This window comes from Malaclemys terrapin, chromosome 10 (assembly GCF_027887155.1).
Source record: "Malaclemys terrapin pileata isolate rMalTer1 chromosome 10, rMalTer1.hap1, whole genome shotgun sequence".
Taxonomy (NCBI): domain Eukaryota; kingdom Metazoa; phylum Chordata; order Testudines; family Emydidae; genus Malaclemys; species Malaclemys terrapin.
The window spans coordinates 58,070,314-58,097,979 of record NC_071514.1 but is presented as its reverse complement, the minus strand read 5'-3'; the positions used below and the strand labels follow the sequence as shown (position 1 = coordinate 58,097,979).

The 27,666-nt window shown below is 44.1% G+C and overlaps 1 protein-coding gene across 1 annotated transcript in view; it reads left to right on the top strand.

The window, feature by feature from the left end:
* The first annotated feature begins 15,479 nt into the window (after positions 1-15,479).
* LOC128844521 (ectonucleotide pyrophosphatase/phosphodiesterase family member 7-like) overlaps positions 15,480-27,666 on the top strand; it is a 44,985-nt gene continuing 32,798 nt past the window's right edge. The window contains exon 1 of the mRNA XM_054042317.1: positions 15,480-15,735. Within this exon, the coding sequence (XP_053898292.1) occupies positions 15,480-15,735 (256 nt within the window). The remainder of the gene's footprint in view (positions 15,736-27,666) is intronic.

The following is a 27,666-nucleotide window of genomic DNA, read 5'->3' as shown; positions in this document are numbered from 1 at the left end:
CCAATGGGAGCTTTGGCGGTGGTACCCGCAGGCGAGGGCAGTGCACAGCAGAGCCGCCTGACCCACCCCACCCCCTGAGCCACTCGAGGTAAGCAGCGCCAGGCCAGAGCCCACGCCCCAAACCTCTCGTGCACCCCAACCCTCTGCCCTGAGCCTCCTAACCCCTTGCCCTGAGCCCCCTCGTGCACTCCGCACCCCTTCTGCACACCAAACCCTTGCCATGAGCCCCTTCCTGTACACTGCACCCCCTCCCATACCTCCTCCCGCACCCCAACCCCCTGCCTCTGGCCTACATTCCAGGCCCTGCATTCAATTTCCCCACCCAAATGTGGCCCTCAGGCAAAAAAATTTGCCCACCACAATATACACCTTAAAACACTTACAATTGCCTTCAAACAAGGACAGTCCACCATAGAAGAAGATCACATCATGGAATGGGGCACCCAAAAGCCACAAGAGAACCTGCTTCAAGACAGAAATAAACCCCTCTCTGACCATACATCCCTAGTTGTCACCTACTACTCCACAATGGAACCCATATGGGGTATCATTAAACAATTTCAACCCCCTTGATGGGGATCCCATCTTGAAAGAAATCTTTCCTGAACCCCCTCTTCTGGCCTTCAAGCAACCCCCCAGTCTCTCCAAGCTCATCATCAGAAGCAAGCTCCCCCAGACCAGGACACACCAACTCAAAACGGCAACAGACCTTGCCAGAACAACAGATGCAAAATCTGTAGACATATCTCCACTGCTATCATGATCAGCACCCCCAAACACACCTTTCAAGATACATGAGCTCTACGCATGCTTATCACGACATGTGGTGTACCTCATCTAGTGCACTAAATGCCCCAATAACAACTATGTGGGTGAAACTAGGTAATTGCTACGTTCTTGAATGAACTCACACAAAACTGATAAAAGACAAAAACACTATATCACCTGTGGGAGAACACTTTTCACAAAATGATCACTCTTTATCTGACCTCTCAGTCCTCATTCTCAAAGGAAACTTTCAAAAGATGAGCCTCAGAATTTAAATTCACAATCATACTAGACACTAAAAATCATAGACTGAAAAGACACACTGAATTTATGGCTTATTACAACAATCTACAACCCACTAACAACCCCGCCATCCCAAGTTGTCTTTTTTTTCCCCCTACTTTCCTCCGCCCCCATGACCAGAGGAGTGTAAACAGGCCACTTCACATTGCATGCGCCCTTGAAATATGGGTTAACTACGTATGCTAAACAATCTGTTCCACCTTATATTTAGCGGTGACACTTGAGTACATTTCCCAGACCTGAAGAAGACCTCTGTGTATGCTGGAAAGCTTCTCTCTCTCTCACCAACAGAAGTTGGTCCAATAAAAGATATTACCTCACCCACCTTGTCTCTCTAATAACGTACCCACATCTGTCAGCACAACAACAAAGATATATCTTTACCTTCATAGAGCAACCTAACTTTGCAATCAGCCTTGAAAATGTCCATCTCATTCCTTCTTTTTACCAGTTGAACGACAAGTTAAAATGCATCTCCCTTCCTTTCTTGGCTTTAGCAGCAAAAAGGTAATATCTATTGTCGACTAGCATGCGCTCACCGATATATTACCTTTACAGTTGCTTACTATAAAATATCCCAGGAATATTTGAAATACATCTGTATTTGACAGGGAGAGGCATTTCAAGTCATGAGTTTCCAGGCCCCAAGGAATATTAGAACTGAATGATCTACAACAATATGATGCTTTGTGCGATAATACAAATATTGTAAAAATATATATACTGAGTGTAAAGTCTTAGCCTTTTAGTGTTAAATTGTGTATCATACTATATTAACAGCCCAAAGTCTACAAAATATTGTGGAATAAAAAGTAGAAGAAAAAACTGCTATTTATAGCCACTGTGTGTATTTTGCTATTAGTAAATGTTAATAGGAGACGGTGTGGTTTGAAGTTTGTTTGAAATTGTCTAGGTCATGCAGTCCCTTAAGTGTTAATGGGAATTCTGAAGGGAAGTTAAAAAAAAACCCAACCCAACAACTATTGAAGTTAATGGGTGCCTTTAGAAGTGGATTGGACCTTAAATGTGGAGACCAAATCAGAGTTGCCTTAAGGGGTAGAATTGGATCCAAGAAAAGGGCATAAATAATGATGAGCATGGAATTGCTACAAATCTTGTGGCATTCGGTAGAACAGAGAATAAATAATTCACTATGAATAAATTTAATCAGTGAATTTTGCCCTTTTAAAAAATAATTCCATTTGGAAGTTATCCACAAGCTGATTGCAAAAGTTCTCAAATTCAAATTATTTGTGAATTTCTTCATTGGATGATTCTTAGTCTGCAGCTCTTTGAAACTGCTAAGATTACAGTTAATTGCACCATTTGCAATTCCCCCTCCTAGCCATATGCAAATGGCCTATGTAACTTATCAATTAGCGTGTATAACTTACTCAATTAAGCAACTCAGCATGAATTCTGAATTGTATACTCAGCTGTAATAGCCACACTTTGCCCTGTGGCCAATAGTTACACAAAACATGCTAACAGGGAACAGAAAAAAATACCATATGATCTTTTCAACTAATCTGTGCAGTGCAAACTGTGACTGCTACAATCAAACATACATGTCACAGAGCACTGACAGGGGAGCAGCAGGGCTGCAGTACCAGGCTTCCCATGGTTTCCTTGGGTGCTTCTGAAAATCTCAGCCTTCAAGTACAAACTAAAAGTGAAGAACTGGCAGGGTGGTGGAATTTATGTGGTCATTTATGAATGGCACTTAAACATATTGCACCAGGATTCTCAGCCTGGGAAAGTCAACAACTTAAACAGAGCTACATCAGTTTACTGGTTTTGAACATGTGTTCATTGCTGCCTAATGAATCAAGCACTGTACATAGGACAATACTGCTGCTGCTGCTGGATGTACCTGTATGTTAGGGTTACCATACGTCCTCTTTTTCCCGGACATGTCTGGCTTTTCGGCACTCAGACCCCCGTCTGGGGGGAATTGCCAAAAAGCCGAACATGTACGGGAAAATGCCGGTCAGGCACTTCCCCTCCCGCGGCGGCTCTGCTCCTCCCCTGACTCTTCGGCTCTGTTTAAGAGCCGAGCTGCCCGAGCGCTATGGGCTTCAGGCAGCCCCCTTGCCTCCGGACCCCAGCCGCCGGCCAGGCACTTCCCCTCCCGGGCTCCGGCGGCGCAGGGTCCGGAGGCATGGGGGCTGCCCGAAGCCGGTAGCACTGGGGCAGCTCGGCTCTTAGACAGAGCCGAAGAGTCAGGGGAGGAGCAGAGCCTCCGGCTCCTCCCTGATTCTTCGGCTCTGTTTAAGAGCCGAGCGCTACGGGCTTTGGGTAGCCCCCATACCTCCAGACCCTGTGCCGCCGGAGCCCGGGAGGAGAAATGCCCGGCTGGGGGCGCAGGGTCCGGAGGCAAGGAGGCTGCCCGAAGCCCAAGCGCTACCGGCTTCACGGTTTGCCGGGCAGCCTCCAGACCCTGCCCCCCCGGCTGGGTGCTTCCCCTCCCAGGCTCCAGCTGCGCTGGGGAAGCGCCGGCGGGGGGCGCAGGGTCTGGAGGCTGCCCAGCAAACCGTGAAGCCAGTAGCGCTCGGGCAGCCCTTTCCGCGAGGCTGGGAGTGGGAGGGAGGAGGGGGTGGAGTTAGGGCGGGGAAGGGGCGGAGTTAGGGCGGGGCTGGGGTGGGAAAATGGGCGGGGCCAGGGCCCGTGGAGGGTCCTCTTTTTTTATTTGTTAGATATGGTAACCCTACTGTATGTCATCATGTACATTTAAAACACATCAGCGGCCTAAGGCAAGATGAAACAGGTTGGATGCTATGGGACTTTTAACAAGCTCCAAATTTTGTGACTGTGCCATCACCCCAGCAATCCACATGCAGACTCGAGGCCCCATATATCTGGTGGATGCAGGTAACCTTAAACTGTTCTTGCTGAAACATCAGCAGAACAAAGAAGCACAGATACTGCAGGGAAGTGATTCCCCTTCTTAAAAGAATTTACAGTCTAGAGCTGGAACCTGGATTGGACCCATTTCACTTCCCCAAAAAAATATTATGGAGCTTATATTGAAACTCTCTGAAATACTGTTCTCATGCCCCTACTTCATGGAGAAATCCACTACCTACTCTATCCTTCTCCTAAATGAATTCATCTACAAGTGGAAATACAGCCCCCACAGGTAGTAACATCAGTGTGAGTATCTGCCTTGACTTCAAGCTAGTAGCACCATAAAACCATGTGTCCTTTCAGAAGCTTCCCACCTGTATTTCAAACACTTTATCTTTAATCTGTAACAAATAAAAGCAGTAAGCCTGTTATAAGCTTTACAAGTCTGATGTTTGAATTTAAAAAAAATATATCTGACTGTATTCAAAGAAGTCCATCACATTTATGAAAGCTGAAAATGGGCTGCAATTTAGAAAATAGTATTAAAACAACAGCATTTGTAGTCAGGAATGCTTCGAACTGGAGGGCTCTGGTGGTTGTTAACATTCTACTCTGATGTGCGAGCCTTGGCAAAACATAAAGAATTTTTAAAGACTGATTATATATTCTTTTTTATTGGTGCCATGTTTGTAATATTTGTTTGTCCCCAGCTGGTGCCACAGTCGGTGATATAAAAAGATGTATGAATAATTTATCCAAGTAGTCAAAGAACATTGCTCTGATGATGTAGTACACAAGAAGGCCTTGGATAATGGATTACAGTCAGAGATATTAAAGGGAAGCATTTTGGTTTGTGTTTTTATCATTTCTTTTTTAAGTCTGGGCACTTCAGTAGGCTTAAAATGTGAAGAGAAAATTTTCTCTCTTCTAGTCAGTTGGGAAGCATCCTTAAAAGTCTTCAAATTGTCCAGGACCCCGTAGAACAATGGGCTTTCGGATAGAGAAAGATCAGTGATTTCACCGTACCTGCTGTCTCAAAGGGCTCCGTGTATTTCATTCCAAGTTATGCTCACCATCCAAGACCTTTAGATAAGATGGCCAAAAAGGAGTAAATCTTGTATGTAAGTCAATATCATCTGTGTCTTAGCAATGATAATTCATAGTGGAGCAGATTGGAGCTGGTTCTTTTTTCATCTGCCTGACCAGTTTAATTTAAAAAGGGAGATTCAAACAAAGTATCCTGATGGGCTCAGTTCTGCATCCTGATGCTAGTAATTCCATTGAACCAAATTCTGATCTCTCTCATTCAAACCAGTGACCATGTGAACTGTGTTTGGCTTTTGGCTCACTGACAGTAATGGAAATGCTGCTCAACATAAGGGCTACAGAATCTGACTGTATGTAAGTCTACCCTGTGCTGTGGTAAAGAGGGTCATAAGTTCTATAGCACTGCAGACCTGCTTCCATTTCACACAATGAAGTGCCTACAAGAATGAAATACAGCCGCATGCCCACATGTGCAAATACACATACAGCCTACTAGTATATTCACCACTTCATAATCTAGAGTACCGGAAAGGTAGTCCTAGCAATACGATTTACCAATAGGAACTGTATTTTAAGAACCTATCGTTCAGCTCAGACACATCCAGAAGGTGCATTTTTAAAAAAACCTAATATATAGCAGCGTGACAGCTTTGGTTACACAGTCATTTTAAGTAGGTGGCACTCATGAATCACTAATATTGCACGGAGATACTACATGCATACCATTCCCCAAATGCATTTCTGCAGCACATATACCTGAGGCTGTGATATTCCTCTATCAGAACATACTCTTGGCCTGATTTGAAAAGCAAGTGAGTGTGTCCAACTGCTGAAATCAGGAGGAGCTGTGAGCGCTCATTACTTCTGTAATCAGGCCCACGTGGGTCTGTTACACTCTGAAGTAGAAGCTATAGGTTGCTGCAGGAAGCACGTTGCAATATGTAGTCAGAGCCTTATTCTCCCTCTGTTACTCCAGTTTCACATTAGTGTAACACCACTAAAAATCAGTAGAAATCAATGAATGAAAGCAATGGCTGTGGTGTATCAAACCTATAGTGTTTGGCCATTAATTTACAATTATTCCATTTCATGCAAGAATAATGGATACTTGCTCATGCAATTCAGTCTTCCAAACACTACAGTTGTCTGCTTTAAATACATTATCTTGAGATACAGTGCAAAATGTTAAAAAAAAGCACTTCCCCCACACACATTTCATTGTGTTTGTTTTAAGATTTAATTATGAGTTTCTGATGCTTTGATTTTAATGTAGTTTTCAAAATAATAAGTGTTATTTCTTCCTAGAGCTGTAGGTCTAAGACCAGAACCTCAAATGGTGAAAGCTGGCATAGCTCCACTGACTATTTCTAATATATCCCTCCCAAAAAGGCAATACCGCGCATTGAGAGAGCATCCTCCTTGCCATATTTGACATGTATTTTTTCTGTCACGGGCCAAAGAGCTGGCTGGGACAGGGAAAATAGCTGATTTGCTTCAACATCTCCTGATGGAGAAAGAGCTGGCCACGGATGGGCGTGGAAGAGGTCTGAAGGTAGGGGGAACCTTAGCAGCCAGCTTGTGATCTCAGAAAAGACCTCACTCCTTGTTACTATATTGTGATTGATGTATGTGCGGAAATCAGTAGTAGAGATGGCAAAAAAACCACCTTTTTTATTTTTACTTTTTTCAATGTATTTATTTAAGCAAAAATGGCTTTTTCAACTAAAATACACATTTTCACTTTGGCCAAAATACCAAATACCTAATCATTTTTGGTACAATCTTCAGTTTTCAGTAAGAATTTTCATTTTACCAAAAAACATTTTCAAAAATTTGATTTAAAAAAAGTTCGTGAACATTTTCAAAAAAACCAAAGTTGTTTAGAAAGGTTCCCCTCCCCCCCCCCTCAAAAAAACATACCATTTTTCAATCAGCTCTAGTGTCTTTATTCAAAGAGCGGTTCTACTCTGAAAATCGCTGAGGTATCTGGCCATTGATGTCAATGGACCTATGGCAATTTACACCAGCTGAAGAGTTTCTAAATGTTTCCTCATGTTTCTAAATATTTTCCCTGCTTTTTGGTTCCTTACTTGAGTCAGTTGTTGCAGCTTCTCTCCCACTAATACTGACTGCTGGGGTAGTTAAATTTGTCCTTCTACTATGCAGCAAATCACTCATCTAGTTGCTTCAGTGAGAATTTTGTTTCTGAAGTGCTGGGCTCCCCAGATTGGATGTCACAACACAAATCCTAAGGGAATTGCAAGGGGGTTCCATTAGTCCTGTATAACTTGTCCCAAAATGATTTAAGAAAACATGGTCTAAGTCCTTTATTTCCTCACAAGCCTGCAAGCCTCATTTCTGCCAGCTTAGATATTTGTTTTTGTCTGACCCTTAGTACATAATTTTATAGCAACAGTCTCCTTTGAGTCTCACTGAATTGAAGCTATCAGCTCATTTCCAGAGAGCTGGCCATTGCTCTCCAGAGAGTTCTTTACCACCAGTTCCCTCAAATAATCACATTTCTACCCCTCATATCCCATGGTTAACACAGTAAGTTACAAAGCTGAGAAGTCAACCTCTTAAAGCAGCTTTGCTTTGTCTGAAGATTTTCAAGTTTTGTGATGTCTCTCTTGAGCATTTCGGTACGTTCCCTTCTTCCTGAAGCAAAATATTTGGTTGGAAGACAGCAGATCAATGAAATCTTCATTTCACTGGACTTTCCCACAGTTCCTCTGAAGGAAGCACCACAGCCGGCCTCAACTGGGGCCCAATCCTGCAAGGTGTCATGTACTCTCATTTTTTCTTGTAGCACAACAAATAATGGTTTTGAGAGCAACGAAAAAGGGTGCATTTCTAATCACTAGTGCTAAAAAGAAAAATAAAGCATGTTTCCAATACACTGAAGAAATTGTTTAACAATTATTCATTCATTGCAAATTATAACTCTTGTAACATTGCCAAGGATAACGGTACCTAGAGCGATCTGCTGGATAAATGCTGAGTCGGGCCAGTCAAAGCTTCCCAGAGGCAAATTTAATTTCTGCATACATCAAGATTTCAAACACATTTTGCAGAGACAATACCTGTGGCTTGCTTGGATAGTTCACGTCTCATCTTCTATTGCAATTTGAGTATGTGCTTAAAGTTATGCACGTGCTTAAGTACCTTGCCTGCATGTTCAATCTTTCCTCTCAACTAGGCAATTCTTCTCAAACTGAACTCCCATTGCTGCTCTAAATTCAGCTGATATTTAAAGAAGCCCCTTATGCAGCCCTTTCCCTTTCAGACCACAAGGAGTAGCTCAGTTATGCAAGCCCAAGATGACTGGACAATTCCATTCTTTAGAGTCTGTTCAAATTTGTTGTTGTGGATGGTGAGGCTGTGGGGAGATTTCTTTCCACCAGCTATATCTCTGTGTCTTCAGAGGAAAAATACAATCTCTTCATTAATGATTTAATGTGGCTACAGCTATTTTGAAATAAATCAATGATCTGTGAAAAGTGACATTTGGGCCCTTAAATCTAAGCAGTACTCAAAGTTAAGTTAAGGTTGTCTTACTGCTTTCATTCAACAAATATTAATGAAATCAGCAGACTCCTTGAATGGAAGCAGGAGACAGAACTATATTTTAAACTTTATAAGGTTAGTCCCACTAACTTGAGAACAGGAACTAAGCATATATTGCCCACGCACTCTCTCTTTCTCATGCACAAATATAATAAGAACAAATTATGGATTCTTGTGAACCTGCTGTTAAAAGTTTATTTTTATCAGCATTTTTCTAAGGCATCTACTTGAAGCACAGTGATCTCCATCTAACTGGGGCGAGCTATATTATATACATGGCTAGTTGACACCAAAACAGCTTGCAGCCGTTACTGTCATCTTGTCCTCCCTCCCATATCCTCACCCATCTCTTGCGTCTTAATAACTAACATTATATGTTCTTTGGAGCAGGGAGTTGCCTGATGGTGGAGAGCCACCATAACTGGCTCATAACCCTGTGTAGGGGGCATATGGTGGGCAGAGAGGAGTTAGTGCTGATGAAATGTACTGCACTTCGGCTGTCCCCAGATGGCTCTGGGGGAGCCATTAACTGCTGGTGGAGCTCAGCGCAGCCTTTGGCTGCCCTAAACTTTGCTTAGGCCTCCAAAAAGCCAACCCAAGTATCTAGGGGCTGTAACCAAATCCAAGACATCCACTCCCCTCCTCACAGCACCCACTGGTGACGAGCTGCATCAGAAAACCTTGGTCAACATTTTTTAATCAACTAGAGACAAGGAGCTGGGGATCCACCTTAGCAGCAGGGCTCTAGCCTGATCCCCAGCAGCACTGGCGACAGCCCCATGTTCAGGAAAAGAAACCCAATTTAAGGGGTTGTTGGTGGTGGTACTATAGTGATGAGCACACTACAAGAACCTATATAACATAGAATAGTTACTATATTGAGTTGATCTGGAGGAACAGGGGTGCTGGAACAATTTGGATAGTGGGGGTGCTGTGAGCCTCTGAACCAAACTGTAAATCCTGTATATAATGGGAACCACTTCAAGTCAGGGGGTGCTGCAACACCCCCTGCATCCCAGTTCCAGCACCTATGGACGGGTCCAGGTATTTTAATATATTTTAAAAAAATTGTCAAGGGCACCCAGAGAATTAGTTGAGCTGTTCTTGTTTCACTTTTACAAATCTAAATAAATAACTATCCCTTCCTTATCTATAGCCATATTATTTATATTTGCATATCGATATTTTAATTAACAGGTTGTAAATAGACACGGGACTGTCAAGGAAAATGACTCCGATTTTTACTGCATTTTCAGACTCAGCACTTCCTTAACACTTGAGATATAAATACATGGGTTTTATTTGCAGAAGCTCAAGACAACTTCTCAAGATAAACAGAAATGATTCCCTTTACCTTTTTATTAACGTTTAGCACTCTTATTAGAAACACTACAGCATTCTATAGCAATCATCCCAAACTTACGATAGTATTGCTGTCATATTGGAGAAAATTGCCAGAAAAAAATTCCACTGGATTTTTAAACAAAAGGTTACTAAGATATATAATATCTATTCTCAGTGTTATTACGTGGCAATACTAACTTAAAAGATGATTCCATCTTCCATGCAAACTATAAGCAACCCTGAAGAGCTGGAGACCTGTCAAAGGAAATTACAGAGAGCCACAAAATAATGCTGGCGCAAGACTCTTGATGTTCCATTGCCATGTTTGAATTGTGATGTTACACCAACATCTTCCTATTGCGATGCAGCTCCCACGACAAAAATGGTAATGCAATGTTTGCTTTTAAGGCTTGATCCAAAGCCCATTGAAATCAATGGACTTCAATGGGCTTTGTGCCAGGTTTTTGTTTTAGGATTATCTGTTACCCCATTTGATAGTGTCCTTTCCCTCTCCCTTTACCTTTCTTCTGCTTCTTTCCCCTATGCACTCCAACTTCCTGACTTCTTGGCAAGATGGGACATGAACGTGGATCACATTCATCCACTGACTCATCATTTAGATAAGTCTACACTGCCGCTGGAAGTATAATTTTCAGTTCAAGAAGACAAACCCACACTAGCTCTGCACTAAAAAGAATAGCGTAACTGTGGCAGCAGCATGAGTGGTAGGACAGGCTAGACAACCCAAGTACGATCCAGTCTGAAAACCTAGGCATGTACTCAGGTGGCTAGTGCCTCCTGCTGCTCACACTGTTTCAGCTACTCTTCTATTTTTAGTGCACTAGCTTGATCAGAGCTGGCACGAGTATGTCTCCCTGAGTTGGAAGTTATACTTCTGGCTCCAAGGTGGACATACCCTTAGTCCATCCCCACCTCTGGAAGCTTTGATCAGCACTTCCTCTGGGGCCTGGGGTGAGATCCTCACCTCTGCTCCAGCCCCTGAACACTGGATAAGGTGGCCAGAGCAGTGTAAAGGAGCCCTAAATTCTCCCAGTGCAGGCACTGTGGAAAACAGCCATAAGGCTGCCCCACCCCCCTCAAAGACCACCTCATGAGCCCTAGTGTAGAGGGCACGTCAGGGGCAGAACTGAGGCCAGGAGGAGCATGTTGAGCGCAGGGCTGCAGCACAAATACTGCAAAAGATTCCAGGCAATGCTGTGGCCCAGAGTGCAGCCCCAGAAGGCTGTTGTAATGTAGACAGGTGGCCAGGGATATGTTACACCAGGGCCTCTCCCACTGCTGGAGCAACCTAGGAACGGGAGGGCTCCAAAGTAGCTTAAAGCCACCCTAGCTTCTCCTTCCTCAGGGCTGAGAGTTTGGGGCTGCCCCAGTATTGTCTGCAAAATATGGAATCTCACTCCAGAGCATCATGAACTCCCATCAGGTCCATGGATGCCATAATGCAGGGCCCCAAAAGGCCACAAACTGAATATCATGGCTAGAAATAGGGGCCTTGAAAAAAGGCATGGGAGAAACCCTTCCTAAATTGCAGCTGGGTTTGTGTCACCCTGCTTAGGTTTCTTCCAAGCAATATTATTCCAAACACATCTCTGGTTTAGCTAACAGAGTTCGTCCCTTAATTGTGAGAATCATTCATAACCCATGGTGATGCTTCATTTTACTCTTTTGTGCCACCTCTGTCGACAAAGCATGGCGTGTTCTGCATTCTACCTGACAGTGATGTATCAACAGCCCTATTTCAGCTGAGGCGGAGGGCTAATGTTGACAGATACTTGAAAGCAATTTCAGAATGCAGAACTGGGCCTCTTTTAGATACAGTGGGCATGGAAGTTCTCTGCCCCCTCTCGCCCAATGCCATGCATTCACTGGAAATTGAAGCCCATTAGATTGAGGCTTCATGATTTTTTACTCCAACTTACCCTACTCATTTTTCGGTTAATAGACCATTTCAACAGCAGCTATGGACCCATAGTCTTTCTACTCACATTTGGCTCTAGGTTTCCCATCTCCACCTTGCTCAAGTACAGTTGCAAGGCTGCATCATCCTTCCCAAACACACACACACACACACACACACACACAGTGGCTGGTACCACTGCGATAGTGAGCAAGGGCATAGCAGAGGCTGGGGATGCATGGGAAAATTACTCACAAACCGATGGTTCCCCAGCCATTCCTGCAGGGGACTCTTTTGCATCCCATTCAAGCCTCTTCCCCATTAATGCCATTGTGGCTGACCAACATGCCTGGCCGGTATTAGCTCTCATAACTCTTTTCATCTATGCTCCGCCAATATGTCCCTGTATGACAGAGAAGGAGCCTTAATGCAGACACATTTGCTGCACTAACTGTGACCATCTCTCCCAGAGGCAAGCCTCATAGAGCAGCTGCTCCCAAATTCCCCCACCCACTTTCATTGTGAGACATTGTAAAAGTGAAATCCCCCACAGCTGACCTGGAGAAGATGCTGGGACTAAGGTTGGGTGAATAATTCATAATGAATACTTTATCCAACTATTTTACAGCTGTTGTTGTTTGCAATTGGCCCACAAGCAGATGTCAATTTTCTTGAATTTATTTGCTGAATCACCACCACGAATAATTCTTGTTTTGAGGATTATATACAACCAGTTCAAGGGTAGCTGAAATTCAGGCTTGTTGTTTTTTGCTGGACACACAAGTCACATAGTGTATTCCTGTTCCTTAATTGGACAAGCAGAACTTTTAAAAACTCGGGTTTCCTCTGTGTGCTTATGACTCCAGACTTTGCTTTCTGTGAATATTCATGACAAGGAGCTGCTTCTACAGGCATTCCTGCCATCCAGCTCGCTAGCTAGACTATTAGAAGCAAGCAACTTGAAGAGGAACACCCTCACAGCTGAAGCCAATTGGTTTAAAAATTCAAACCAATATTCACAGGGAATTGATTGCAGTATTCACCTCTGTGAATGTGTATTCAGCTCTGTGCAATGGAGAAAGAATACCATTTGTCTGCATTTCCTCCCTGTATACACTCCCCTTTCCCATGGCACCTTTTCCACCACATGTATTGTGTGTTTGTCCCTCCAGGCTTTACAAACCAGAGAGGACTATAGGGGCCTCATTTAGCTATGGTGCTTGAGCTCTTATTTTTAGACTGAAAAAGCCTATTGCTTCAAGTCCATCACCCTGACAGTTTGGAACTATACCCCACTGTATGTCTTGTAGTGCTTTGTCCATTCTGTTTTTAAACGTCCCAGAAGATGGGGTCCTAACCATTTCCCTTGGGAAACTATTCCTCATCCTAAAATATCTCACAGCCAGGAAAGGTTTGCTGACTTTTAGCCTAAATTTTCCCTTTCTCCTTTCCTAATCCCTTGACCTGTCTGCTCATTAACATAGGCATCTTCATTGCCTCTACAGGAACAAAGGGTGAAACCCAATGGTTTGGTTCTCAGCTTCAAATCCCTCCATAGGATTGGCCTAAATTAAACTGCCTCTGCAAGACCATGACCTCCTTCGATTGCTACTTTCCACTCGAACAACAGACTGGCCAAACATCAAGAGCAAGGCTTGTGCATGGAAGAGAAAGCTTTCACAGCAATTGTCCTCTGAATTTAGAGCTCTCAGGATAGATCATGACTACCACAAAACTCAGCATCTTCAGAGTAAAATGCAAATCTCACTTCTCCAACCTCACAATCGCACAAAAACATCAAAAAAGGAAAACTCAAATTAAACCAAGTCCACCAAGTCCTTGCAGCCTGGAGAGATGAGAAAAATAAATCTTTATTTATGTGCACGCTTCATAATTTGGAGAAGTGCTCAGGTACCATAATGATGGATGCAATAAGACCCTAGATAGATAGAATCCTGCATTGCATCCTGCAATATCAGAATCATTTCCTCCTCCACTGACCATGCTGTCACAAAAAGAAGATAACAGGTCAAACTGTCCCTTGTCTGACCTCACTGCAGTTCCAGTGGTATAAATGAAAGGATGTGGAATCACGGGTTTTGGTTGGTGGCAGTAGCACAAATAGATGAACTTTTGAAAAACAAACGTTCTGTTTCCATGCCAATCTCCTGAGAAATTATTGGTTTTAACTGAGAGATGAAGAAGAAAAGGGAACATCATTTATAAGAATTGTCCTTTAGCTGAATGTTTATCTAAGTTTTCTGAACATCAGAAGGTTTTTACTGCTGCAGTTTGGCTGCTGCACATGCATTAAATATTCCAGAGCATGTTTACTTCTTATCTGCTAGTCTTATTTTCCTTACAAAGTCTTCTGGATTCCCCTTCTCCTACCATACAGACACTTCCTCCACCCCCTCCCCTGTGCAAAATCTACACCGGTGAGTTTATTAAAGGGAGCTGGTAAACATGGTCTCCCCAATTTTTATTTTTTTCAAATGCATTTCTCTTCTCCACCTCAAGATCCTTTTTAAAATAAGAATACAGGCTCATTAGCTGTCCAGGAGAACATATAGGTGAATAGCAATGATAAAATAGTCTCATTGCTAGGATATTCTGGTGGTAACAAAGAAGGGTCTTGTAGATAATGGGGTTGCATAGGTATAATTTGTCCATATATCCAGAAAGCACTGATCTGTTCATTTGCTTTATCTTTATTATCATGTTTGAAGTCCTTTAACTCACTCTCTCTCGGCTTAACCAGATTCTCGTGACTAGTTCTGTGGGGCTTAGATTCTCAACACACTTGCTCCTCACCAACTCATTCTCAGTTAAAACTTTAGACTCTGGAGGAAAGAAGGAAGTACTAAGTATCTGTTCTGCATCACTAATTTCATCAAAGATTTCTCATTATTCATTGCTGGCAGTTTAATTTTTTTCTCTTTCCTTTCCTAGAACAGCCACAGCTTTAATTATTGACCTTCTCATCTTCTGAGAACTATGGTTTTCCTCCCTGGCTGGGCTCTCCTGAAGACTCAATCGACATATTATTACTGTGGCTAGTCAGCTGTTGGAAGGTAAGGTTAATCTGAGAATCCAAATCTAATGGCAAAAACAAGGGATCAAAGTCTCAAAGGGCTTATAAAAACATGCCTGTTCTATTTGTGAGTGTATTCCTTTGGGGGAGCAAAAGCCGAGAGGTATCTTATGTTTGGGGACTTCTGTTGCAGAGTGCTTGCACTATGTTTTGTAATAAACTGGCCCCAGGAGGATATTACGTAAGCAAGAGAACCTGGCTGGCATAGAGTCCTTGGGTTACCACAGAGGGGAAACTGACACAGGACACCACAGGGCCACCCCAGGCCATGAAGGGGTGCTTAGGAGGTGGCCAACCCTGCTATAGGGCCTGGTTTTCAGAAAGTGCTGAACACACATCCTATGGAAATCTGTCCCCTTTGTAAGAAACTTAGTCAGCTACCCAGTGAACTGAGGCACTCCAGAATCACTAATCACTTCAGAAAACCTTTGCCCAGATGGTTTTACTTTCATAAATCCATATGCTATCAAAGATAGCAGTTTTGAACAGGTTTATCGGGCTTGAACTTTGCTCTCAACCACCGATAAGAAAGGAAGAAAAGCAGGAGCAAAAAACTAGGCATGTGATTTCTGTCCTGCGAGCTATCTCAGCATGAAGAGACTTAGTTCTCTTTTGCTTCTGCTCATCCTCCTGAAGCCATTCACCTGCCATCCGGCTGGCAGGAATGAGAAAGAAAAAAGCTCTAACAAACTCCTTCTGGTTTCTTTTGATGGATTCCGTTGGAATTACGACCAGGATGTCGACACCCCAAACATGGATCTCCTGGTGAAGCAGGGAGTGAAGGCTGAGTACATCACCCCTCCTTTCGTGACCATGACTTCCCCATCGCATTTCACAACCATCACTGGTAGGTCCCGTTCTGCCAGTGCAATCTGTGTTCTCTTCTCTGCTGTTATGCGTAACAGTGAGAAGGTCAGATATAAACAGCTTGAAGGCATTGTAAGGTTCCATTGAAAAAAATTGAACAAGGCTTTAATGTTTAATTGTGTTAGAAAAATGCACCTCCCAGCGCCACCCCTGCCCACAGCCTGTTAGAGAAGGCATTCCTACAGAATCTAAGGAATTTTCACTTATTTTTCACTGTGCAGGAATTGCATTTACTTCTGGAGTAAGCTACAGCTAAATTTAGTAACATCTATCAGCTGATTTTCTTATTTTAATTTTATTTTTGGAGCATTCTTTAAGCACAAGCTAAACATCATTTTAATTATGTGTTCATTTCACTTGCACTCATAAGGTTTAAGGACTTGGCAGCTGAGGGAGGTAGGACTTTTATCTCTATGCAAGAACAAACCGACCCCCTCATTTTCATTCTCTCTCTCTAATTCAGTCCCTGGGACACAAATCTTTTCTGACTGAGGATGACCATAGCAAGCCAAATGCTGCAGTTCTCTTAAACAAGGCCCCCACTGTTCCACCAACATCCAAGTGCATTCATGTACTGTTGAGGTAGAAAAGAGACCATTGCATTATCTCCACTGATCAAGATAATTTTGAGTGGCAGAATATCACCACAAGAAAGATCAAAACATCAAGCCCAATTGTGATTTTTATTAGCTCTATTTTAGTTGCACCTACAGGCTGGATTTAAGCATGGCTGCATTGTTCATGCACATAGCAAGGGCAGTCTCTGATCCAAAACTGCTTAAAATCTAAATTCTGCCCTCAGTAATACAGCCATGCTGCCCTCATTAAACTCAGTCACCACTGGATGGGCTCAAAGGAGGACAGAACTCTCCTTTTTTAAATTAACAAGCATCAAGAAATAGAAGAAAAGACTGAGAACTGAAGGTTCTAGAAAGCAGCGTAAATATCACAGGCTGGGGTTTTCTAATCAGTTTAGAGGATTTAGACATACCTTCCATTACTGTTATTTATAATAATCTTCATTCACTGTGGCTGCAGATTTTCATAGCAGTCTAGGGTTGTAGACAGCTAACTGCCCTGAAATTTACCGGAAAAGAATTCACACAAAAACTAAAATACTTAGCTTGGTGCTCCTGTTGATCTACATTTCCTTTTTATATTGTATTAGAGTTTCTGAAGCCTTGGAGTTTTGCCCAGCTATCAATTTTTTAAATGAATAAGTTACTTGTATTTCTGCAATAAAATAATGATGATGGAATGCTTATCAGAATTCACTGCTATGTATGTTACGAACAGACAGTAATATGACCCAGCTGACCCTAATGTGATAAAGAATATCTGTGACTGGAAAATAATAAAATAAAAATATTGGCTCTGCCCTTACCTAGAGGATATTCCTGATGTAAATCACCATAAAATTCGCTCTTTAGGGTCAATTACCAATTAACGGATTTGCTTACAGTGAACCTTCAGACTTGTAAAAAGAGGGGACAAAGATGGGATTGAAGGTTCTGCTAGTGCTGTCCCTTGTGCATTGACCTTAGCTGGGATCTGCCTTGGTGCAGAAGAGATGCTAGTGAAGGATTGTGGATTTTTATTTTTATTAATGACCAATAGTTCTCACCGATGAGTTAGATAATAAAGAGAGATATTGCAAATCCACAGTGATTCCTGTGTGGATAAGGCCCATAATAATGTCATTATTTTCTACTACGAAAGGCAAAATTCGCCTGTTCCTGAGACACAAATAATCACAACTAACATATGTCTCACTTTCAAAGCCCCAAATCCTCTGCATGCTGATATACTAGTTACCTCCAGAGACCTCTTCACCCACCACTAAACTGTCGTCACCTCTGCAGTGAAATGGAGGCGACTGTGGACTCCTGATTGTCAATGCCTCAGTGGCAGGGATTTTGCAGCACTGAGCACATCACTGATGTTGAACAAATAATATATAATAAAACTGTTAATAGGCACAACTCATAGGACAGAGAATGAAGAATATGATACCAGATACAACTAAACTGCTAGGGCAGTTTTATGACACCAGAATAGAATTAACCCATGTAGGAATTTGGCCAAGACATCAGAGTTCCTACTCTTAACTCTTGCAAAAGTGACATGGGAAAATTAGTGACCACAAAAGGTTAGGTCTCCAACTTAACACCTCCTCAGAAAGTTGGCCACTACAGGAGCCGTAGCACCCCCTAGCACAACCCTGGGGTATTGGTTTGGTATCAGCTCTGAGGGAAAAGTGTCACCTACTGTAAGAAGCCACCACGGCTGTTTCCTGCAGCACATGTTCTCTGTATTCCCTGAAGAATATAATGTTCCACAAGGTTTAAAGCCAGTCAGGGGTAGCAACAATTATTCCTTTGCAAACAGGAGTCAAGCTGCCTGACCAATAGCAGTGGGTGTAATGAAGATGGCTCAGGGAAGTATTAGCTGTCTGCACCAAGCTGGCTCCCTGCTCCTCCGGGGGGTGATTTTACACAGAGATGGCAACACTGCCACGCAAAGAGGAGCAGATATAGTTCACAGGGGCGAGGGGGGGAAACCCAGTTCTATCAATATATGCTGCAAGGAGATGCATTAAGTAAGAGCAGCCTTGGCCACCATGGCTTTGTTCCCTTCCTATGTCACCTGCAGGGGAGGTGAGGTTATGGCTGCTTTGTAGTACCACAGCCTCTCCCCAACCACCAAAGGGGTTTTCTGTTGCTACAGCCCCATGCTGGGCTTTACATTGCCAGCAGCTGTCACACAAACCTGCTGATTCTGCCCCTAATATTCAGGCATGCAAAAGTCCAACTAGAAGCAAACTTCAGTTGGACTAAATTTGGGACATTCTATAGAGGCTCGGACTGTGAAAGTGATCAAACAGTTTCACAGGTCAAGGGCTCAGATTACAGTTACCTCACCCCAAGGAAGCACCAGTTACTGTGATGAGTAATGCTGCTGGTTACATTTTCATTGGGGTGTAAGGCTCAGAAAGGCTCAAAGAGAAAAAAGACTAAGTCGTTTTAATTGCAGCTTTGAAGTTCAGTAACAAATTACATGCGGTTTATTTGTGTTCATTATTTACTGAGCATTATTTTAAATGAATAGATATGTTTGGAAACCGCCTAGTCGATTTTAATTACTTTACACAAGTATAGAAATATGTTCATTAAAGAGAACATCCTCAAAGTGAACACATCACCCAGGAACTGATTTAATTAGTATTATTTTGTGATCAATTAATTATATTTAACACAAATTACTTTCATCCTGTGGCAAAGTGCAATCTATTGGTCAGAAGAGATTTAGGCTTCCTGGCTCCTATTCCCTGCTCTGCCATTGATCTGCTCTGTATCCAATTCTGAAATCCTCATCCAGGCAAAAACTCTTACTGGCTTGTGGCGAGTTACTTGATTTATGCAATGTTTGTGCAGTGCTTCAAAATCTTTGCTATATGAGTACAATCTTCTTATTCTAGAATGGAGAAAATAGTAATAACTTCACTTTCTAATTTTCTGTAATAAATGTGATGCTCTACACTACTGGGGATCTTCTTTAACTAAGAAACTGATATTCAGTATGGGGTATGAAAGCTGGGTTTACTAGATCACATCTGATCCATGCAGCACTAACTAAATTTCAAAGTACTTTTCCAGCCAACACTGGCCTAAATGTAAAATCTGGGTTGGAGTCACTGGGGACAGTCATTGGAATATAGAAATTATCACTGCAATGGTGTATCTAGTAAAGGTCTGCTCGGGTTTTAAAACCCGACTTGAATCCAACTAGACCACAGCCAATCCAAACCTGACCCAAGACCCAGTATTGCGCAGTTTTCATCCCACCCAAACCTGACACTTGTTGAGTGTTAGTTTTGCTTGGGAAGCCATGGGTAGACACACGGAGGTCACTGGCTGCAGGCTCAGGTGGGGCATCCATGCCCAGAGAATTAGTGTTTTTTGCCCACATGGAAGCTCAGGACCCACAGGAGCTGACGAGCTGGGCCCCACTCACCAGGGAAGCCAACCCTTCCTCAGGGACCAGGGGGCCGGCAGTGGTTCACTCAGATGCCCCTTCTTTGGGATAAGGCCAAGCAGCTTCTCCACCTCTCCCAGAGCATCTGGTACCCAGCCATCAGAGCCCAAGGGTCAGAGCAGTGTGGGCTGGCCTGGGGGGCTATCATTGCCATCCCATGCAGAGGCACAAAAGGGAGATGGGATACCCACACCAGACCAGCCCTGCAGTTGGCTCAACCTGCCAGCAGCCCCGGGGTGCTCCGATCTCCCTGGGCAGTGGCAGCACCACTGCAGCTACCACTCCCCTTGAAATCAACTCCAGTCCCACTGCCGGGAGTTTGAATCCTACAGCTCCACCAGAGTCATTCCTGCTTAGGGTACCTCACTACCAGAGGCCAGTCTCTCCGGTCCCTAAGGAGTCAGATGGGCTAGGGACCAAGGATGGTGCTGATGGCAGGGGAAAGGGTATGGGGAGGGAATGGAGGACTGTGGGGCAAGGGGGAACAGTGAAGGGGGCAGTGTTGGAGACACTTGTAGTCAGGTCCCATCAGATTCAAGTAAAGCTGGACCAACTGCTTAAGAGGAAGGTGGAAGAAACCCTGAAAACTACATTTATGGGATAACCTATCCCTAGGGAAACTTTTCCTCACTGAACCCCATCCATTAGAGGTTGGCTTCTGCCCTGAAGAAGGGAGTTCTTCCAAAGTACCAATCAGGAATCTGGAGAGATATTCCCTAGGGCATTATTACGGTAAGTATTTATTTCCTTAAATGAAGGGGAAACCAATTCAAAGGGACAGATTACAAATCCAAGATCACTGTATTATCTGACACTCTCCTCTACTATATGAATTCCATTCAGACTTCTTATGACTGCAAAACAATTCTCTGCAGGTCAGCCTTATTTTAAGTATAATATATCCTTGATCTCTCCCCCTCCCCCCCATGGAGAAGGTTACTGGTCCGTCACCAGTAATGACAATGAACATTTTTTGCAATCTCAGTTTTTATTACAAAATGATTGAATAGCAGTAAGGATAAGTTATGCTGTGATGCTAAGAAAATCCTGTCAAGTAAATGGTGTGTGAATGGAAAGTTCTAATGGAGTAGCATATATTTTCTCCCCCAGTGAATCAGCTGGAAATAAGAAGCTATTGCAGCAGAGTTTTGGACAAAAGCTATCAAAAGTATCATGCCTGATATTATAATTTTGTCAATTACATCTTTCAAGACTGAGCTGAATAGACAAGAAAGTAGACAGGTGAAAAGGGGAACGTTATTATATAAGGCAGACTACAGCAAAAAATAAGTGTGAGGGGATTTTGTCCCCTCTAAGATATACTTCTCCCACCCCCGCCTCTCAATTTCAGATTTTCTGCTTCCACAGAACGCACACACTGGGCAGCGAAGGCAGAACAAGTGCTGCATCTAGTGGCTGATTAGCAAGCCATCCCAGGCAGGATCCGCAGCTGCTTGCAAGACTCCCTTCAGAGTCTCATTGTAGGATTGTTTCTATCTTGTAGGCCTTTGCACGGTATGCAAGGCTGTTAATACCAAGTGCTTGTGGGGGGTGGAAAGAAAGAGGGTTCAGAGCTAAGCATGGCTGTCCCCACTGTGCAATGTGTTTCATGCTCCCTCCCCTATTCTCAAGGGCACAAGTATAAAATGGCAGAGAGTGGGAGGAGAATGTACATATTTGAGGCAGACATATGGGTTTATGTGTGATCCCATTGTGTTAACAGGACAATCATCTCTTCCTCTCTTCAGTAATCCTCTCCTGCTTCAAGGCAGGAATAGTGAGGTAGCATCACTCTTATTATTACAGGATTAGGTTCTCTTGCTCTCCCTCTTCTGCTCACCCCTTTTTTACGTGCAGCCCTGCATCTTTGCAGCACAAGATCAAACTCTTGAAGCTTTCAGATACCCACGTGTCTCCATAAATTATGCATGGATCTCCAGGTGGGGGCTTGTTTGTTTGGTAAGTAGACAGGGGCAAAATGCCCACTTCCTGCCTTTGCCTGCGCTCCCTGCTGCTTCACCTGCTATGTTCAAGGGTCATTCCCGGTAGCTCTGCCACTGTGGCAAGGAGTGTCTGAAAATTGTAATCTAGGAGGGAAGGTGTGTGGCAGGAAGGGGAATAGCCAAGGACTGCTACTGAAAGGCAGGTATCTTTTTCTTGTTCCATGTTAGAGCCAATTGAATGGATCTGCTCACCCATTTCTAGATGCCAAGTGCAGAGAAAAGTCTCATAATCTGACTTCAGTAGACTTAAACTCAGACCCCTCCTATCACCCCAGTAAATTACAGCCTTTCACGCCCAGCCTTCCGTGCTGTCCCCATGTATCACAGGAATGGAAGGGACCTCGAGAGGTCATCTAGTCCAGTCCCCTGCACTCATGACAGGACTAAGTATTATCTAAACCATCCCTGACGGGTGTTTGTCTAACCTGCTCTTAAAAATCTCCAATGATGGAGATTCCACAACCTCCCTAGGCAATTTATTCCAGTGCTTAACCACCCTGACAGTTATGAAGTTTTCCCTAATGTCCAATTTAAACTGCCCTTGCTGCAATTTAATCCCATTGCTTCTTGTCCTATCCTCAGAGGTTAAGAAGAACAATTTTTCTCCCTCCTCCTTGTAACAACCATTTATGTACTTGAAAACTGTTATGTCCCCTCTCAGTTTTCTCTTCTCCAGACTAAACAAACCCAGTTTTTTCAATCTTCCCTTATAGGTCATGTTTTCCAGACCTTTAATCACTTTTGTTGCTCTTTTCTGGACTTCCTCCAATTTGTCCACATCTTTCCTGAAATGTGGCACCAAGAACTAGACACAATACTCCAGCTGATGCCTGATCAGCGCGGAGTACAACATAAGAATTACTTCTTGTGTCTTGCTTTCAACACTCTTGCTAAAACATCTGTAGTGGTGCCAACTCACTGCCGTGGCGCCACCTGCTGGTCATGCTGGGAATTAGCTCTCTTGGACCACCAGGGTGCCTTTTACTAGTGGTGTCTCACTCACCGTTACTTCCACTTCCTCCACCATCTGGACCTGTGTCGCTCCTGGACCATGGCATCCTCTTTGGGACATGGCCCTCTGGCTGTGCCCCAGCCCACTGTCTCCCCACTTTCGGAGGACAGGTGGTCCTCAGTCCTTGCACTTGCCTCAGCGGCCAACTGCAGTCTCTAGTCTACTGCAGTCTGGATTTAGGCCACTCTCCTCATTTGCAAGTAGGGGTTGTGGGGGGGAACGTATGACCCAGGCCTGCCCACTACTCTAGGTCCCAGCTCAGGGACCCTACAGCTGGCAGCCACTTGCTGCCCCTCCTCCTATTCCCGCTGCCCTACTTTCCCTTGGCCACTTCCCCCGTAGTCCTAGCACCTTCCATGCCCTTGCTTCAGGGCCTCAGTCTGGCCATGGTCAGCCAAGAGTTCCCCTATTTGTCTGCTACACTGCCCAGCACTGCAGTATCTCCGGTACGCCTCAGCAGACAGTCCTTCCCCCTTGCCCTCCAGGGAGAGACTGCCTTTGCTCTGCTGAGCAGCCCTTTATATAGGGGCTACTCCAGCAAGCCTTCTCTTGATTGGCTCTCCCAATGAGCCCTTTCCTGATTAGAGAGGCTGCACAGAACCCTGCCAAAGCTGCTTTAACCCTTCTTCTGCTGGTATGGGGCAGCCGCCCCACCACAACATCCCAGAATGATGTTTTCTTTTTTTGCAACAGTGTTACACTGTTGACTCATATTTAGCTTGTGATCCACTATGACCCCCAGTTCCCTTTTCGCAGTACTCCTTAGGTAGTAATTTCCCGTTTTGTGTATGTGCCACTGATTGTTCCTTCCTAAGTGGAATACTTTGCATTTGTCCTTATTGAATTTCATCCTATTTACTTCAGACCATTTCTCAAGTTTGTCCAGATCATTTTGAATTATAATCCTATCCTCCAAAGCACTTGTAACCCTCCCAGCTTGGTATCATCTGCAAACTTTATAAGTGTACGCTCTATGCCATTATCTAAATCATTGATGAAGATATTGAACAGAATGGACCCAGAACTGATCCCTGCAGAACCCCACTCATTATGCCCTTCCAGCTGCACTGGAACCAGTGAACCACTGATAACTACTCTCTGGGAACAGTTTTCCAGCCAGTTACGCACCCACCTTATAGTAGCTCCATCTAGGTTTATTTCCAGTTTGTTTATGAGAATTATAGAATCATAGAATATCAGGGTTGGAAGGGACCTCAGGAGGTCATCTAGTCCAACCCCCTGCTCAAAGCAGGACCAATTCCCAACTAAATCATCCCAGCCAGGGCTTTGTCAAGCCGGGCCTTAAAAACCTCCAAGGAAGGAGATTCCACCACCTCCCTAGGTAACGCATTCCAGTGCTTCACCACCCTCCTAGTGAAATAGTGTTTCCTAATATCCAACCTAGACCTCCCCCACTGCAACTTGAGACCATTGCTCCTTGTTCTGTCATCTGCCACCACTGAGAACAGCCGAGCGCCATCCTCTTTGGAATCCCCCTTCAGGCAGTTGAAGGCTGCTATCAAATCCCCCCTCATTCTTCTCTTCTGGAGACTAAACAACCCCAGTTCCCTCAGCCTCTCCTTATAAGTCATGTGCTCCAGACCCCTAATCATTTTTGTTGCCCTCCGCTGGACTCTTTCCAATTTTTCCACATCCTTCTTGTAGTGTGGGGCCCAAAACTGGACACAGTACTCCAGATGAGTCCTCACCAATGTCCAATAGAGAGGACTGATCACATCCCTCAATCTGCTGGAAATTCCCCTACTTATACAGCCCAAAATGCCGTTAGCCTTCTTGGCAACAAGGGCACACTGTCGACTCATATCCAGCTTCTCGTCCACCGTAACCCTTAGGTCCTTTTCTGCAGAACTGCTGCCTAGCCATTCGGTTCCTAGGCTGTAGCAGTGCATGGGATTCTTCCGTTCTAAGTGCAGGACTCTGCACTTGTCCTTGTTGAACCTCATCAAGTTTTTTTTGGCCCAATCCTCTAATTTGTCTAGGTCCTTCTGTATCTGATCCCTACCCTCCAGCTAGGGTGACCAGATGTCCCGATTTTATAGGGACAGTCCCGATTTTTGGGTCTTTTTCTTATATAGGTTCCTATTGCCCCCCATCCCCGTCCTGATTTTTCACATTTGCTGTCTGGTCACCCTACCTCCAGCGTATCTACCACACCTCCCAGTTTAGTGTCATCTGCAAACTTGCTGAGAGTGCAGTCCACACCATCCTCCAGATCATTAATAAAGATATTAAACAAAACTGGCCCCAGGACCAACCCTTGGGACACTCCGCTTGCAACCGGCTGCCAACTAGATATGGAGCCATTGATCACTACCCGTTGAACCTGATGATCTAGCCAGCTTTCTATCCACCTTACAGTCCATTCATCCAGCACATACTTTTTTAACTTGGCGGCAACAATACTGTGGGAGACGGTATCAAAAGCTTTGCTAAAGTCAAGGAATAACACATCCACTGCTTGCCCCTCATCCACAGAGCCAGTTATCTCATCATAGAAGGCAATTAGGTTAGTCAGGCATGACTTCCCCTTGGTGAATCCATGCTGACTGTTCCTGATCACTTTCCTCTCCTCTAAGTGTTTCATAATTGATTCCTTGAGGACCTGCTCCATGATTTTTCCAGGGACTGAGGTGAGGCTGACTGGCCTGTAGTTCCCCGGATCCTCCTCCTTCCCTTTTTTAAAGATGGGCACTACATTAGTCTTTTTCCAGTCATCCAGGACCTCCCCCGATCGCCATGAGTTTTCAAAGATGATGGCCAATGGCTCCGCAATCACAGCCGCCAACTCCTTTAGCACCCTCGGATGCAGCGCATCCAGCCCCATGGATTTGTGCTCATCCAGTTTTTCTAAATAGTCCCGAACCACTTCTTTCTCCACGGAGGGCTGGTCACCTCCTCCCCATACTGTGCTGCCCAGTCCAGCAGTCTGGGAGCTGACCTTGTTTGTGAAGACAGAGGCAAAAAAAGCATTGAGTACATTAGCTTTTTCCACATCCTCTGTCACTAGGTTGCCTCCCTCATTCAGTAAGGGCCCCACACTTTCCTTGACTTTCTTCTTGTTGCTAACATACCTGAAGAAACCCTTCTTGTTACTCTTAACATCTCTTGCTAGCTGCAACTCCAAGTGCGATTTGGCCTTCCTGATTTCACTCTTGCATGCCTGAGCGATATTTTTATACTCCTCCCTGGTCATTTGTCCAATCTTCCACTTCTTGTAAGCTTCTTTTTTGCGTTTAAGGTCAGCAAGGATTTCACTGTTAAGCCAAGCTGGTCGCCTGCCATATTTACTATTCTTTCTACACATCGGGATGGTTTGTTCCTGCAACCGCAATAAGGATTCTTGAAAATACAGCCAGTTCTCCTGGACCCCTTTGCCCTTCATTTTTATTCTCCCAGGGGATTCTGCCCATCTGTTCCCTGAGGAACAGAATGAGAAGGTCATGCGAGACAGTACCAAAAGCCTTACTAAATTCAGGATACACCACATTTACCACAAACCTTTGCACTATAGCATCCCCATGGCTGTACCATGACCGGACAGTCCACTGCAAACTACAATGTTCTCCAGAAAAGATTCGGGCCCATTTAGTTTCCATTACATCATGAGAAACTTGGGAACATAGGCATCTCCAGTCAGCCTCAGACCGATGGCCCACCTAGTTCAGTATCCTGACTCAGACAGTGGGCAGCACCAGGTGCCTCAAAGAAAGGTGCAGGAACCCTGCAGGAAGCAACTGTAGGGTCATCTGCCCCCTACTGAGGTATCATCCTTGGGAATTTGCACCCTTACCTCCACCCTCTTTTTGTTTTTGTTCCAGTGTAGTTTATGGGCATCCACATCTCCCACTGAAGTTAATCAGAGATTTGGGTCCATGAAGACTGCATGGCTGGGCCCGTAAATGGGCATAAACCAGAAACCCAAATTTGAAAACTCCCAGGCTTTCCAAAAACTTTGATCCACACCTTAATCCAATTGTGGCAGCTGCGGCCCATTTCTGCTTGGCTGACAGATTCTTCTTGCTCACCCTAGATTAGTAGACAGATAGGTAAACTACAAAGCACCCGTCACTTTTGCTATCTAAAGGCCTGATCCAAAGCCCCTGGAAATTAATTGAAAGACTCGCCCTGACTGCAGTGGACTTTGGATTGGGTCCTAAGTGCTTTAAATGTTGTTATGAATGTAACTGATTGTCTCCAGTTCCCATTTCACCTGTGTTCCCTCACTAAGTTGGGTCAATTTAACCACAGCTCACACCTTTAAGTTCCACTCCCTGGCCGATTTTTGAACCCACTGTGTTTCAATGGGTTGGAAGTTGTCCAAAATGACTTCTTCCAACATGGAGCAAATATCAGCTAGCAGACAACTAGCTCTGAGCTCAGCCAGTGTAGACCAGCAGGGAGGCTAGCACAGAGGAGAAGACAATGCTTCCTCATACCAGAATGATCCACTGATAGCACAGATACACAAACACTGTGTAGGTCAGAGGGGCCTCAAATAAAAAAAAAAAATCAAAGTGAAGACAAAAACTCAAGTAGCTGCAGCAGACACCACCAACGAGGGAACTTTCTGCTACTGCTGGCAAATCCAATTAAAGCCACAGCAGATGGTTTTTAGAATCCTAGTTAGACAGGGCTGTAAAAACCACTCAAATAGAAAACTCCTGCAGGAGCAGCTCATTGCAACTGAAAAATCCCTGAAATTAAATGAAGATCAAAAAAATGCCAAGTGAAGACTGTTATGAAAAATGTGCTATCACTGACACAAGGAAGAACAAAGGAATACTGGTCATTCCCTCTCCATAATATATCCCATATTCAAGTGGAACTAGTAGTGAAGCAA